This window comes from Ranitomeya variabilis, chromosome 3 (genome assembly GCF_051348905.1).
Source record: "Ranitomeya variabilis isolate aRanVar5 chromosome 3, aRanVar5.hap1, whole genome shotgun sequence".
Lineage (NCBI taxonomy): Eukaryota > Metazoa > Chordata > Amphibia > Anura > Dendrobatidae > Ranitomeya > Ranitomeya variabilis.
In genome coordinates this window covers 475,496,264-475,513,411 of record NC_135234.1, presented here as the reverse complement: position 1 = coordinate 475,513,411, position 17,148 = coordinate 475,496,264, and the positions used below count along the sequence as shown (strand labels likewise).

Sequence of the window (17,148 nt, the reverse complement as noted above, 5' to 3'; positions counted from 1 at the left end):
ATGACAGTTTGACCGGACCATAAAGTGTTAAAGACCCAGGTTTTGAAAGGAGAGTTATAAGAAGTCTGCTGGAATTTTTTTTTTTTTTTTTTTTTTTTTTTCCTCCAGTCTGCCTTGCTGCAGTCTTTTTTCTCTCTCTCCTCCTAATCTCTGTATGCTCTGTGTGCACCTGACAATAATGGATCTCCAGAGTGCAACTGCGGGTTTGAATAATCTCATCACGAAAGTACAAAATTTACAAGATTTTGTGGTACATGCTCCGGTATCTGAGCCGAGAATTCCTTTGCCGGAGTTCTTCACAGGGAATAGAGCTAGCTTCCAGAATTTCCGAAATAATTGTAAGCTTTATTTGTCCCTGAAGTCTCGTTCAGCTGGAGACCCTGCTCAGCAGGTTAGGATTGTGATTTCCTTGCTCAGGGGTGACCCTCAAGATTGGGCCTTCTCATTGCCAGCAGGGGATCCTGCGTTACGCGATGTGGATGCGTTTTTTCTGGCCTTGGGCTTGCTTTATGAGGAACCTCATTTGGAACTTCAGGCAGAAAAAACTTTGATGGCACTATCTCAGGGGCAAGACGAAGCTGAGGTTTTCTGCCAAAAATTCCGTAAATGGTCTGTGCTTACTCAGTGGAATGAGTGCGCCTTGGCGGCAACTTTCAGAGAAGGTCTCTCTGATGCCATTAAGGATGTTATGGTGGGGTTCCCTTTGCCTGCAGGTCTGAATGAGTCCATGACAATGGCTATTCAGATTGATAGGCGTCTGCGGGAGCGCAAACCGGTGCACCATCTGGCGGTGTCTATGGAAAAGACGCCAGAAAGTATGCAGTGTGATAGAATTCTGTCCAGGAGCGAGCGACAGAATTTTAGACGGAAGAATGGATTGTGTTTCTATTGTGGGGATTCTACTCATGTTATATCGGCATGCTCTAGGCGTACAAAGAAGCTTGATAAGTCTGTTTCCATTGGCACCATTCAGTCTAAGTTTATTTTGTCTGTAACCCTGATTTGCTCTTTGTCATCCATTGCCACGGACGCCTATGTTGACTCTGGCGCCGCTCTGAGTCTTATGGATTGGTCCTTTGCCAATCGTTGTGGTTTTGATTTAGAGCCTTTGGAGACTCTTATTCCTCTGAAGGGGATTGACTCCACCCCATTGGCTAATAATAAACCACAATACTGGACACAAGTAACCATGCGTATCAATCCGGATCACCAGGAGATTATTCGTTTCCTGGTGCTGTATAATTTACATGACGATTTGGTACTGGGATTGCCATGGTTGCAGTCTCACAACCCAGTCTTGGACTGGAGAGCAATGTCTGTGTTGAGCTGGGGATGTAAGGGTATTCATGGGGACGTACCTTTGGTTTCTATTTCGTCGTCCATCCCCTCTGAAGTCCCTGAGTTCCTCTCTGATTATCAAGACGTCTTTGACGAACCCAAGCTTGGGTCGTTACCTCCGCACCGTGAGTGCGATTGTGCCATAGATTTGATACCGGGTTGTAAATATCCAAAGGGTCGTTTGTTTAATTTGTCTGTGCCGGAACATGCTGCTATGCGGGAATATATAAAGGAGTCTTTGGAAAAGGGACATATTCGTCCATCTTCTTCTCCCTTGGGAGCTGGGTTTTTCTTTGTCTCAAAAAAAGACGGCTCTTTGAGACCATGTATTGATTATCGGCTTCTGAATAAGATCACTGTTAAGTATCAATACCCATTGCCATTGCTTACTGATTTGTTTGCTCGTATAGAGGGTGCTAAGTGGTTCTCTAAAATTGATCTTCGTGGGGCGTATAATTTGGTGCGGATCAGGCAGGGGGATGAGTGGAAGACCGCATTTAATACGCCCGAGGGCCACTTTGAGTATTTGGTCATGCCTTTTGGTCTTTCTAATGCCCCTTCAGTTTTCCAGTCTTTTATGCATGATATTTTCCGCGATTTTCTGGATAAATTTATGATAATATATCTGGATGATATTCTGATTTTTTCTGATGACTGGGACTCTCATGTCCAGCAGGTCAGGAGAGTTTTTCAGGTTCTGCGGTCTAATTCTTTATGTGTGAAGGGGTCTAAGTGCGTTTTTGGGGTCCAGAAAATTTCCTTTTTGGGGTATATTTTTTCTCCCTCTTCCATTGAGATGGATCCCGTCAAGGTGCAAGCTATTTGTGACTGGACTCAGCCCTCCTCTCTTAAGGGTCTTCAGAGATTTTTGGGCTTTGCCAACTTTTACCGCCGATTTATTGCTGGTTTTTCGGATGTCGTTAAACCACTGACTGATTTGACCAGACAAGGCGCTGATGTTGCTAATTGGTCCCCTCATGCTGTAGAGGCCTTTCAGGAGCTTAAGCGCCGTTTTGCCTCTGCCCCTGTGTTGCGTCAGCCTGATGTGAATCTGCCTTTTCAGGTTGAGGTTGACGCTTCGGAGATCGGAGCTGGGGCAGTGTTGTCGCAGAAAGGTTCCGACTGCTCCGTCATTAGGCCTTGTGCCTTCTTTTCTCGCAAATTTTCGCCCGCAGAGCGGAATTATGATGTTGGGAATCGGGAGCTTTTGGCCATGAAGTGGGCGTTTGAGGAGTGGCGCCATTGGCTCGAGGGGGCTAGGCATCAGGTGGTGGTATTGACTGACCACAAAAATTTGATTTATCTTGAGACTGCCAGACGCCTGAATCCTAGACAGGCGCGCTGGTCTTTATTTTTTTCTCGCTTTAATTTTGTGGTGTCATACCTACCGGGTTCTAAGAATGTTAAGGCAGATGCCCTTTCTAGGAGTTTTGACCCGGACTCTCCTGGTAATTCTGAACCCACAGGTATCCTTAGGGAGGGAGTAATTTTGTCGGCCGTTTCTCCTGATCTGCGGCGGTCCTTGCAAGAGTTTCAGGCGGATAGACCGGATCGTTGTCCGCCTGATAGACTGTTTGTTCCGGATGATTGGACCAGCAGAGTCATCTCTGAGGTACATTCTTCTGCATTGGCAGGTCATCCCGGAATTTTTGGTACCAGGGATTTGGTGGCAAGATCCTTCTGGTGGCCTTCCCTGTCACGAGATGTGCGAGTCTTTGTGCAGTCATGTGACGTTTGTGCTCGGGCCAAGTCTTGTAGTTCTCGGGCTAGTGGACTGCTGTTGCCCTTGCCTATTCCTAAGAGGCCTTGGACACACATCTCGATGGATTTTATTTCAGATCTGCCTGTTTCCCAGAAGATGTCTGTCATCTGGGTGGTCTGTGACCGTTTCTCTAAAATGGTCCATTTGGTTCCTCTGCCCAAGTTGCCTTCTTCTTCTGAGTTGGTTCCTCTGTTTTTTCAGAATGTTGTCCGATTGCACGGTATTCCTGAGAATATTGTTTCTGACAGAGGTACCCAATTTGTGTCTAGATTTTGGCGGGCATTCTGTGCTAGGATGGGCATAGATTTGTCTTTTTCATCTGCTTTTCACCCTCAGACTAATGGCCAGACCGAGCGGACTAATCAGACCCTTGAGACATATCTGAGGTGTTTTGTCTCTGCTGACCAGGATGATTGGGTTGCTTTTTTGCCATTGGCAGAGTTCGCCCTCAATAATCGGGCCAGTTCTTCCACCTTGGTGTCCCCGTTTTTCTGTAATTCGGGGTTTCACCCTCGATTTTCCTCCGGTCAGGTGGAATCCTCGGATTGTCCTGGAGTGGATGCGGTGGTGGAGAGATTGCATCACATCTGGGGGCAGGTTATGGACAATTTGAAGTTGTCCCAGGAGAAGACTCAGCGTTTTGCCAACCGTCATCGTCGTGTTGGTTCTCGGCTTTGTGTTGGAGATTTAGTGTGGTTGTCTTCTCGTTTTGTCCCTATGAGGGTCTCTTCTCCTAAGTTTAAACCTCGGTTCATCGGCCCTTATAGAATATTGGAGATTCTTAATCCTGTTTCTTTCCGTTTGGACCTCCCTGCGTCCTTTTCCATTCATAACGTTTTTCATCGGTCGTTATTGCGCAGGTATGAGGTACCTGTTGTACCTTCAGTTGAGCCTCCTGCTCCGGTGTTGGTTGAGGGTGAGTTGGAGTACGTTGTGGAGAAAATTTTGGACTCTCGTGTTTCCAGACGGAAACTCCAGTATCTGGTTAACTGGAAGGGTTACGGCCAGGAGGATAATTCTTGGGTCAATGCATCTGATGTTCATGCTTCTGATCTTGTTCGTGCCTTCCATAGGGCTCATCCTGGTCGCCCTGGTGGATCTGGTGAGGGTTCGGTGCCCCCTCCTTGAGGGGGGGGTACTGTTGTGAATTTGGATTCTGGGCTCCCCCGGTGGCCGCTTGTGGAATTGGACTTGTCATCCTCTTTCCTGTTTCACCTGGTTCCATCAGTAGTGGGTGTCGCTATTTAAGCTCATTTCTCTGGTGGTTTCTTGCCGGTCAACAATGTTATCTGATGCCTCTCAGTGCTTGTTCCTGCTTCTAGACTACTACTAGATAAGTTGGACTTTTGTCCTTGTTTTGTTTTGCCTATTTGTTCCAGTTCACAGCTGAAGTTTTGTTACTGTGTCTGGAAAGCTCTCGTTGATCAGGGATTGCTACTCTGGCGTTATGAGTTAATGCCAGAGTTTAAGGTAATCTCTGGATGGTGTTTTGTTAGTGTTTTTCTGCTGACCATGAAAGTATACTATCTGTCTTCTGCTATCTAGTAAGCGGACCTCAAATTTGCTAAGACTATTTTCCTGCTGCGTTTGTTGTTTCATCTGAACTCACCGTCATTATATGTGGGGGGCTACTGTCTTCTTTGGAATATTTCTCTAGAGGTGAGCCAGGTCTTATATTTCCCTCTGCTAGCTATTTAGGTCTTAGGCCAGAGCTGGGCATCTAGCGATAAATAGGAAATGCTACCTGGCTATTTCTAGTTGCGCGGCAGGCTTAGTTCATGGTCAGTATAGTTCCATCTTCCGAGAGCTTGTCCCTCTATAGGCTTGCTATGATCTCTGCCTGCAGAGATCATGACAGTTTACCCTGGTTACCAGCGTAAACTTAAAAAAAACAAACAGTACATACTTACATTCCGGTGTCTGTCCCCCGGCGTTCTGCTTCTCTCCACTGTGTAAGCACCATAGCCGGAAAGCAGAGCGGTGACGTCAGACGTCACCGCTGTGCTCGCTTTCCGGCCGGCAGGCGCTCACAGTGCAGAGAAGCTGAGACGCCGGAGGACAGACACCGGAATGTGAGTATGTACTGTTTGTTTTTTTTACGTTTACGCTGGTAACTAGGGTAAACATTGGGTTACTAAGCGCGGCCCTGCGCTTAGTTACCCAATGTTTACCCTGGTTACAAGCGAACACATCGCTGGATCGGTGTCGCACACAACGATCCAGCGATGTCAGCAGGTGATCAAGCGACGAAAGAAAGTTCCAAACGATCTGCTACGACGTACGATTCTCAGCAGGGTCCCTGATCACTGCTGCATGTCAGACACTGCGATATCGTAACGATATCGCTAGAACGTCACGAATCGTACCGTCGTAGCGATGAAAATGGCACTGTGTGACAGTACCCTTAGGCGTTCACCTGCCATCTTGTTCCACCATTACCTAACAACTGGTTCCAGCTCTGCACAGTGGACCCCGGGCTATGAACGCACTATTGCTATCTATATATTTATTTGGTGCATTCCGCCAGCACTAGCACAGTGACTCATAGGCCTTAATGAAAAATATCCATCAAGTCCCCATCTATCACAGGTATTTAATAGCAGTGGTCTTCTCATATGTGCTAAAAAGACCTTTATACCCAAGTTTTATTCCCTTATGTTACTTGTTTGGTTGCATACTTGCAGTCATATGACTGTCCACTCCCCGTGCTTACACTGGAGGATCCTCACAGTGCGCAATTTGTGTGATGTAAGGATTCACAAGTCTGCAGTCACATAGAGTGGCTGCAGATCTGTAGCTTAAGACCAAACAACTTTAAGTACTGTGAATATGACACTTTTTGGGCTTTTACATGCCACTTCTGCACAAACCCAATCAAAGATCCAAGTGAAACTTTTTAGCGCCAAGATCCAAGCAACCCCAATTATTGACACTTTCAGGGCATTGTTATGAACTGGAAGCTGAAATAATATGTTTAAATTTGAAATATAGTTGTTTCCCATCTTTACTACATAAAAGTTATTGTTTTAATGTAATGTATCAGTCTTTTCAACAACATATCTATCATTGTTACTAACTTTAATTTTATGAGCAGTGGACAAATGATACCTGTCACCGCAGGTTATGATTATAAACAGGCAGAGATCCATGTGATGAAGTTGGAGAAAATGTATGTTCTAAATCAGAAATGACTTTGGATTTTACCTCCTGGCAATGTTTAGTTTTGTGAGGATTTTTTCATGTGCCCTTTAAAATAAAATGTGAATTTTATCCAAATAATAACACATTTAGACACAGACAAATATACTTATACATATACATACATGTAGACGTAGACACAAAACACATACCATATTTTTCAGATTATAAGATGCACTTTTTTCTCACAAATTTGGGGGTAAATTGGGGGTGCATCTTATAATGTGGATATACCTTACCAGCCACAGGCTGGGATGAGGGGGTGTTTGGATGTGCCGTGCAGCACAGCGGTGCGCTGCAGGTGTCTGGTGCTGTGAGTTTCCGATGCTGCGTGTGTCCGATGCTGCGGGGGCTCTGCTGACATATTGTAAAAGCCCAGAGCCCCCGCAGTGACATGGTTTCCTGTGCGCTGGATTGGACTATGGGAAAATGGCTGCCGGCTGGGGGCGGCGCATGCGCAGATGGAGACCTTGGCACCAAGATCAGCACCAATTTATTCATAGATTTTGAGTAGGATTACCAGGGGAATAAAGCAATATACATGTTGAGAGAGATGATAGGTCCTCCTTAAAGTAATTGTAATAATGTACCACTCTACACTGTGATCACAATTATTAGGCAAGTGAGTATTTTAACCATAACATCATTTGTGCATGTAATTTCCAACTCCAAGCTGTATAAATTAGAATGCTTATTGGATGTAGCATATCAGGTGATGTGTATTTATGTAATAAGGGATGGTGTTGCCTAAGGTTAGCAACACTCTTTAAGGGTACGTCTCCACGGTCCGTTTCGCCGGCGGGATCGCCGCAGCGGCGAAGCCGCTCGGCGCTAAGCCCCGCCCCCTTAATGGGACGCGATGGTGCCGGATGTGTACAGTACACATCCAGGATCATCGCACCCCTCGCCATAGGGCCCTGTGATATGCCTTGCGGGGACGCTGCGTCCCCGCAAGGTGTACGGACATGCTGCGTTCTGAAAAGACGCGCAGCATGTCCGGAGTCGCAGGGCCTCCGCGTGCGGGTTTCCACGCATAGTGGAGACGGGATTTCATAAAATCCCCTCCACTATGCTGGAACATCTGGACGCTGCTTGTTTGATGCTGCAGCGTCAAACAAGCAGCGTTTACGTACCGTGGAAACATACCCTAACAAGGTGTGCATAATTATTAGGCAGCTTGTTTTCCTCAAGCAAAATGGGCCAAAACGAAAAATAACTTACTATGAAAAGATAATGATATGGCCCCTTCCTTAAATGATCTAAACCCTGTTAAGAATTGTCCTCTTAAACTGGAGATTTAGGCTATGTGCACATTTTCCGGATTTTTTGCTTTTTTGCGCTTTTTTTTGGCGGTTTTCCGTGGCAAAAACGCTTAAAAAAAGCATGTATTAAGCATCCCATCATGTTTAATGCATTCCGCAATTTTTGTGCACATGTTACTTTTTTACGCTATAAAAACGCATCTCGGAAAAATATGCAGCAGGTTCATTTATTTTGCCGATTTTTTTGTGGATTTCCCACTATTTATTGCATTTTGAAGTTCCGGAAAAAAACACGAAAAATCTGCACAAAAATCGGGAAAAAAACGCTAAAAAAGCACGAAAAACGCATGCAGATTTCCTGCGGAAAAAGCCTGGTTTTGTTCAGGAAATTTGTGCATAAATTTCTGACGTGTGCACATAGCCTTAAAGTGAAGGAAAACAGTACATTTCTCTGAACAGTGTCTTTGAAGCTGCAGTTGGTGCTGCCCAAAAAGTTGATTGTCAACCGATTCATGGATGGAATGCTTATAACTTTTATAGAAAATAAAGGTGGCTATGTTGGTCATTGATTTTTTTTAAATGTCAGAAATGCATTTTTGTGCATTTTGAGCTGTTACCTTATTAATCTCACTTTAGCAGATTAACCCCTTTATGGCCAGGGGTATTTTCATTTTTTCGTTTTCTTTTTTTGCTCCCCTCCTTCCCAGAGCCATAACTTTTTATTTTCTGTCAATATGGCCATGTGAGGGCTTATTTTTTTGCGGGACGAGTTGTACTTTTGAACAACATCATTGGTTTTAGCATGTTGTGTACTAGAAAACGGGAAAAAAATTACAAATGCGGTGAAATTGCCAAAAAAAGTGCAATCCCACACTTGTTTTTTGTTTGCCTTTTTTGCTAGGTTCACTAAATGCTAAAACTGACCTGCTATTTTGATTCTCCAGGTAATTACGAGTTCATAGACACCACACATGTTTAGGTTATATTTTATCTAAGTGGTGAGAAAAAATTCCAACCTTTGCTAAGAATAAAAAATTGCACCATTTTCCGATACCCGTAACGTCTCCATTTTTCGTGATCTCGGGTCGGGTGAGGGCTTATTTTTTGCGCGCTGAGCTGACATTTTTAATGAAGCCATTGTGGTGCAGAAATGTTCTTTTGATCGCCCGTTATTGCATTTTGATGCAATGTTGCGGTGACCAGAAAAATGTAATTCTGGCGTTTCTAATTTCTTTCTCACTACGCTGCTCAGCGATCAGGTTAATCCTTTTTTTATTGATAGATTGAGTGATTCTGAATGTGACGATACCAAATACGTGTATATTTGACTTTTTTATTGTTTTATCTTGAATGGGGCGAAAGGGTGGTGATTTAAACTTTTATATATTTTTTATTTATTTCATATATTTAAAGCATTTTTTTTACTTTTGCCATGCTTCAATAGCCTTTATGGGAGGCTAAAAGCTGGCACAACTTGATCGCCTCTGCTACATAGGAGCGAAGCTCAGTTCGCTCCTATATTGTAGAATTGTTGCATTGCTATGAGCACCGACCACAGGGTGGCACTCATAGCAATCCGGCATCAACAACCATAGTGGTTTCAAGGAGACCTCTGGCTGTTATGCCGACACATCGCTGACCCCCGATCACGTGACGGGGATCAGCGATGCGTGCATTTCCGGCCGGATAGCCGGAAGTGCTAGTTAAATGCCGCTGTCAGCGTTTGACAGCGGCATTTAACTAGTTAATAGTGGTGGATGAATTGCGATTCCACCCACCGCTATTGTGGGCACATGTCAGCTGTTCAAAACAGCTGACATGTCCCGGCTTTGATGCAGGCTCACCGCCGGAGCCCACATCAAAGCAGAGGATCTGACCTCGGACGTAGTATCCCACCTGAGGTCAGAAAAGGGTTAAAATAAACAACCAAACTTTGAAGATTTACACATTTCATTTTGTTGCATGATAATCCTGCACACTAATATTTGCCAAATAAATACGCTCATGTAGATATTCTCCAAAGTAGAGCACAACTTTACTATTAGTTTATTAAATATTCAGATTTCTGGTTTATTAACCATTTGCGTTTACCGACAGCATTGTAATTGTAATTTTTTCTTTTTTATGACTATGTAGTTGCTTAGGCACCACTTTTGCAAAATTTGTAAACTCCTTTATATAAAAAATTGTATTTACCTACATCCATCACTAGGGGAAATTTAGATGTTTACTGCATAATGTTTTATTATTGAGCTGCTTGCCATTAAGTTACATACATAGTTATAGTTACATAGTTATTAAGGTTGAAGGAAGACTGTAAGTCCATCTAGTTCAACCCATAGCCTAACCTAACATGCCCTAACATGTTGATCCAGAGGAAGGCAAAAAAAAACCATGTGGCAAAGAGTAACTCCACCATGGGGAAAAAAATTACTTCCCGACTCCACATACGGCAATCAGACTAGTTCCCTGGATCAACGCCTTATCAAGGAATCTAGTGTGTACCCTGTAACATTATACTTTTCCAGAAAGGTATCCAGTCCCCTCTTAAATTTAATTAATGAATCACTCATTACAACATCATACGGCAGAGAGTTCCATAGTCTCACTGCTCTTACAGTAAAGAATCCGCGTCTGTTATTATGCTTAAACCTTCTTTCCTCCAGACGTAGAGGATGCCCCCTTGTCCCTGTCTCAGGTCTATGATTAAAAAGATCATCAGAAAGGTCTTTGTACTGTCCCCTCATATATTTATACATTAAAATAAGATCACCCCTTAGTCTTCATTTTTCCAAACTAAATAGCCCCAAGTGTAATAACCTATCTTGGTATTGCAGACCCCCCAGTTCTCTAATAACCTTGGTCGCTCTTCTCTGCACCCACTCCAGTTCAGCTATGTCTTTCTTATACACTGGAGACCAGAACTGTGCACAGTATTCTAAGTGTGGTCGAACTAGTGACTTGTATAGAGGTAAAATTATGTTCTCCTCATGAGCATCTATGCCTCTTTTAATACATTACATTATTTTATTTGCCTTTGTAGCAGCTGCCTGACACTGGCCACTGAATATGAGTTTGTCATCCACCCATATACCCAGGTCTTTTTCATTGACGGTTTTGCCCAGAGTTTTAGAATTAAGCACATAGTTATACATCTTATTACTTCTACCCAAGTGCATGACCTTACATTTATCCCCATTAAAGCTCATTTGCCATTTATCAGCCCAAGCTTCTAGTTTACATAAATCATCCTGTAATATAAAATTGTCCTCCCCTGTATTGATTACCCTGCAGAGTTTAGTGTCATCTGCAAATATTGAAATTTTACTCTGAATGCCCCCTACAAGGTCATTATTAAATATGTTAAAAAGAAGAGGGCCCAATACTGACCCCTGTGGTACCCCACTGCTAACCGCAACCCAGTCCGAGTGTGTTCCATTAATAACCACCCTTTGTTTCCTATCCCTGAGCCAGGTCTCAACCCACTTACACATATTTTCCCCTATCCCCATTACTCTCATTTTATGTAACAACCTTTTGTGTGGCACTGTATCAAAAGCTTTGGAAAAGTCCATATACACTACGTCCACTGGGTTCCCTTGGTCCAGTCCGGAACTTACCTCTTCATAGAAGCTGATCAAATTAGTCTGACATGAACGGTCCCTAGTAAACCCGTGCTGATACTGGGTCATAAGGTTATTCCTCTTCAGATACTCCAGTATAGTATCCCTTAGAATGCCCTCCAGGATTTTACCCACAGTAGAGGTTAAGCTTACTGGCCTATAATTACCGAGTTCAGTTTTTGCCCCTTTTTTGAATATTGGCACCACATTTGCTATACGCCAGTCCTGTGGTACACCCTGTTATTATGGAGTCTTTAAAGATTAAAAATAATGGTCTATCAATGACTGTACTTAGTTCCTGCAGTACTCGGGGGTGTATCCCATCCGGGCCCGGAGAATTGTCAATTTTAGTTATTTTTAGACGCCGCTGTACTTCCTGCTGGGTTAAGCAGGTGACATTTAATGGGGAATTTTTATCACTAGTCATTTTGTCTGCCATGGGATTTTCTTTTGTAAATACTGATGAAAAAAAGTCATTTAGCATATTGGCTTTTTCCTCATCCTCATCCACCATTTCCCCCAGATTATTTTTAAGGGGGCCAACACTGTCATTTTTTAGTTTCTTACTATTTATATAGTTAAAGAATATTTTGGGATTATTTTTACTCTCTCTGGCAATGAGTCTCTCTGTCTCAATCTTTGCTGCCTTGATTTGCTTTTTACAGAATTTATTTAATTTTCTGTATTTATTTAATGCCTCCTCACTACCTACTTCCTTTAATTCTCTAAATGCTTTCTTTTTGTCCCTTATTGCGCCCCTTACAGCTCTATTTAGCCATATTGGTTTCCTCCTATTTCTAGTATGTTTATTCCCATACGGTATATACTGTGCACAGGTCCTATCCAGGATGCTAATAAACGTCTCCCATTTTCTTTGTGCATTTTTGTGTCTCAGGATATCGTCCCAGTTAATTGCACCAAGATCCTCTCTCATCCGTTGGAAATTTGCCCTCCTGAAGTTTAGTGTCCTTGTCACCCCCCTACTACCCATCTTATTAAAGGTTACATGAAAACTTATTATTTTGTGATCACTATTCCCCAAGTGACCCCCAACCCTTATATTTGATATGCGGTCTGGCCTGTTGGTTAATATTAGGTCTAGCAGTGCCCCCCTCCTTGTTGGGTCCTGAACCAGTTGTGAAAGGTAATTGTCTCTCATAGTTGTCAAAAACCGATTACCTTTGCTGGAACTGCAGGTTTCTGTTCCCCAATCTATTTCAGGGTAGTTGAAGTCCCCCATAATAATGACTTCTCCTTGAGTCGCAGCTTCATCTATTTGCTTTACGAGGATATTCTCCATTGCTTCCATTATTTTTGGAGATTTATAACAAATCCCTATCAGTAATTTATTATTTTTTCCCCCTCCCCTTATCTCCACCCACAGGGACTCTACATTTTCATTAAATTCACCTATATTATTATTATTGCTATTGCTATTATTAGTGCTCTCTAATTATTGTCTGTGCAGGCATTTAATGTTTGATATTTAATCCAAGCTTTCAGATTTCAGCCACGCAATTTTGGCATGAACTGATTGACACTAAATAACAATTCCTACTTAAAAATCAGCTGCATTTTTATTAATGAATGTATTTTAGTTCAGTGATCTATTATTTTCAATCATTTCAGTGTTAAAACTAACGTCATAACTTCATAGTAGTTATACTACAGCAGATTCATCTTTACAGCATCAATCACTTTCATCCACACTATGGATTAGAAGAAGAAGCAGCAGATGTACTTTCACAGCCTTAGGCGGTGTTATAGCAGATGACAGCACAGTTATGCACAATGGTTTGAATTTAGAACATTGGTATGTAAACATCGAAAAATCAGGATAATGCAACTTGGGTTAAAGTAAATAATTTTTTTCAGCTGGTAATTCATTTTATTTAGTTTTCAGAAAATTGCATTTAATGGGCATGGAACAGTATGTGGTGTCCCAACTTGAAAGTTGAATCCATACTATACTTTGTTTTGGCACATTTTTGTGCTTTATGTAGGTTACTGCTATGTGCTAATGCTTATACATGTTAGTCCTTAAATGACCTGAGTACACATGGGTCACACTCAGTGTATAGCTACATTAATCAAAACCCCAAAAAACTAAAGGCACAAGGAGTGTAAAGAAAATATATTCACAGATCTTAGTGTAGAAAAAAACTGCCAGCAGTACCATAAGGTGTCTAAGTGCATGTAAACACCATCAGGTCAAATTTACCCTTAAATTTACCCTTAATATACCCTTAATATCTTAATTGGAAATAGTTAACCACATGCTAAAGTGCCTAGAGTATATAAATACCTGGATAATATGTCAGGATTGCTGCGTCCTACCCTGATGCGAGTTTCGCCAATTCTTCTTCCAGAAGGGGAAATGGCAAAACGCGCGTCGGGGTTTTTTCTTTGTTTACATGTATTACGATACCTTATAACATTTTTTTCAGTTCCTCTATATTAAGACCAAGGGTGATAGTAGGATGTTGTCTACAACAAACTGTAAATTATACCTTTGGTGAATGGCACTATGCCTTATTTTGATGATTGTTGGTCTGCTTACTGAATAGGGTTTACTTTTAGATTTTGAAACTTGCCATTTTGTATTCATGATTTATTCTTTACCCTTGATATAGGATTTTTTTGAAAGCCACTAAGTCTAATAACAATATCGTTAACCTGTATTTAGTATAACAACTTGCTGTTTTGTTTTCTAGTCTGACCAATAGCATCCATTTTATTTGCACATTAATTTTTATGTGTAGTTAATATTAATAAATGTATTTTGATATATTTTCTATACACTCCTTGTGCCCTTTGTTAGTTTTGGGTTCTGGTTAATGTATCTACTAATACTGTATATACTGCTATCTACTGTATTTGCACATGCACTCTGCACTATTATCTTTCTGTACCACATGTACTAGTAGGCAGTTGTTATTTACAATATTTGCATCTTATTCTACTGTAAGTAATATACTTTTAATAATTATTATTATTATTTGCTGTATTACTTTATACCTGTTTTAAATGCACCGTGCCATCAACAGTACTGGTATTACATGTACAACACTTTTATCTATCTGAATCTCATATATTTTTCTAATATTGACAGTACCTGTACCTGGTCAGCGACGCTCCTTTGTATTCTCACTGCAAACAGTATGTTCTGTACAGTAGGTGAAAAAGGTTCATTTAATTGACATAGAAATTCAGTTTTGCAGTTTTCACTGCCCCTTCTGACTTGAGGGCTTATATCTAACTACTAGTTATCCTTAGAGTTTTGGATTGTAGTTACATTTTTCTCAGGCCATAATAGACGTCTCAGAACAAATAATGTTGTAACTAGAGGGGCCACTTTTTTTCTACTTACTGTAGCGAAGAGAAGCAAGAAAAGTAAGACAATATTGACAAATCTCAAAAAATCAAATGAAAGATGTATATTATTCTTACACCTATTTGACTTTTTCACTATTTCTCATTGAATAAAGATATACAATTACAATGTTTAATTATTATTTCTCTTTAGTTTGCACAAAATGTTGATGGACCTTCAGAATCAACAACTGCAGCAGTTAAGTGACTGGCTTTCACAAACAGAAGCGAGGACAAGGAAGATGGAAGCTGAAATTCTGGGTCCTGACTTGGAAGATATAAAACGCCAGATAGAAGATCATAAGGTTTGGCTTCATTTTGAGCAGTTGTTTTAATTTATCTGCAGCATCATCTGGTATTATTTTCTTTTGATTGAGTTCAGTGGACATACTTTATGTAGTTAATCCCAATGTTTATGGAACTGTAAGATAAGCTTTGACCAACGAGTTTTGCATATGAAAATCTTTAAGAATGGGCATATGGGAAACATTGGGAATAATGTTTAACCATCGATTGAACTTAATGGATTATATGTTTTTTGGGGTCTACTATATAACTGTTTCTAAATTGTTTTGGAAGGGATAATATACCATATAGACAACTACACATTACACCTACAGAAGCTACTACGTACCCCAATTTATGGAGTTGAGGACAGGGCTCTGTGCAGGCCAGTCAAGTTCTTCCAGATGAAACTCAGCCAACTATGCATTTAAGGAACTTGGCTTGTCCACTGGGGCTCAACATTCTGGAACATAAAGATGGATGTACAGTTTACATTTGTTCAACTGACTGCTAGATAGAGAAATGTAGTTTGCCACTCTACAAAATACATTTCCACAGAACCAATGGTAGTCTGCTTTACACCACTAAATCAGACTCTTGACATTGTGCTTGGTGATGTAAGACTTGCATGGAGCTACTTGCCCAAAAAAACCCACGCAATAAAGCTCTCAGAATACAGTTTTTTTGCTGATCTTAATACTAGAAAAGGTATGGAACTGTACTCAGTCAGAAGAGTGTAGGCACTATGTGCCTCAGCATTTGATGACCCGGCTACGTGGTCTGCCACTTAATGGCTGAGTAGCAATGGCTTTTATTTACTTCCACTTTCCAGTATTGTCACTCACAGTTGATCACAGAATAACAGAATATTTAGGAGGTAATAGATTTCAGGAACTGATTTATTGCAACACTGATTTCCTATTACGATACCACATTCACTTAAATCATTTGAAAAATGATTTATTGCACAAATGTGTGTACAGGCAGACCACAGCGATATGAGAATGGGTTTTCACACATGCGGCAATGAGACTGAATGAATAAAATGAGTTAAATAATTAAGAGGTGTGTCCCAAAGGTTTTGCCCATTTAGTATATTTGTATTGATTAGTAGGGCACTTAAATGAGATCAACCTATCCTCTTATTTAGTGCAGCTTAGTTCCCGCTGAAGTGAAAGCAATTAGAGCAGCAATACATACAACAAACAGACAAAATTGCTGTCCTCCCAGTCAGCGTTGGGCATTAACATTAATTACAATTTGCCAATGAAGGCAACTGATCCCTAACTGAAGACGGTAAAAATGAGCTTTTAATGAACTATTTAAGAAAAAGAATAAAAGATACGACAGCCAGTATGTATGAGGGGACATCGGGATATAACCCCCCCTTTTAAATCCGTTATGATCACAATGGCTGATGCTAGTAAAACCTAAACCCTCCTTATGTAGGTAACTGTGATTGGTGTGCAATTCTGTGACATCAGAACAAAGCCTTTAATGGCTCAGGTTTTCTATATACTTGATCATTAAGCCTCTGTCCCCTGATGACGCCAGATTCCTGGTGAAACATGTTGTGGAGGCTTTAGGTTTTACTAGCGTCAGTCAGTCTGTGTTATTGGCAACAATATTAGAGAGCAGTTGGTAGTCGCCGCACCAAGCTAAAACTTATCAATACTTACTAGTGTGGGATATAGGGAATTACTATATTGTGTGCATAGGGTTATATCCCGATGTCCCCTCATGCACACTGACTGTCGTATATTTTAATCTTAAGCTTTAAATAGTTCATGAAAAGCTAATTTTTAACCGTCTTTAGTTCGGGATCAGTGGCCTTCATTGGCAAATTGTAATTAGCAGTAAAGTGGGGCCTTAAATGCAAACATATTACACCATCACACAGAAACATTTCGGTTGTATTTCCATGTGCTTAGTTTAGGCCATTAAGCGAGCGTGATTGACAACATTGAAATCGTTTGCCACTTATTTCCTGGCATCTTTACATCGGATGACAAGAAATGATAGAGACAAAACTATCACTACACTATGTTCCAAATTATTATGAAAATTATATTTTTCTCGGATTTTCCTAAATGGTCGGTGCAAATGACAGTCAGTCTAATAAAAGTAATCACCTGTTAGAGTATACATCAAATTTTATCGAAGAAACCTCCCAATGATAACAGTATAATCTCGAAAATGAATAAAAACTCAAAATGCACTGTTCTAAATTATTAGGCACAGTAGAATTTCTAAACATTTGATATGTTTTAAAGAACTGAAAATGCTCATTTGTGGAATTTGCAGCATT

General features: G+C 41.1%; 1 protein-coding gene across 3 annotated transcripts in view; it reads left to right on the top strand.

The window, feature by feature from the left end:
- The window catches only part of DMD (dystrophin), a 3,762,639-nt gene that overhangs the window by 1,121,057 nt on the left and 2,624,434 nt on the right, over positions 1-17,148 (top strand). For all 3 annotated transcript variants that reach the window (XM_077296691.1, XM_077296689.1, XM_077296690.1), the window contains exon 12: positions 14,710-14,860. In XM_077296691.1, coding sequence (XP_077152806.1) covers positions 14,710-14,860 — 151 coding nt within the window. The remainder of the gene's footprint in view (positions 1-14,709; positions 14,861-17,148) is intronic.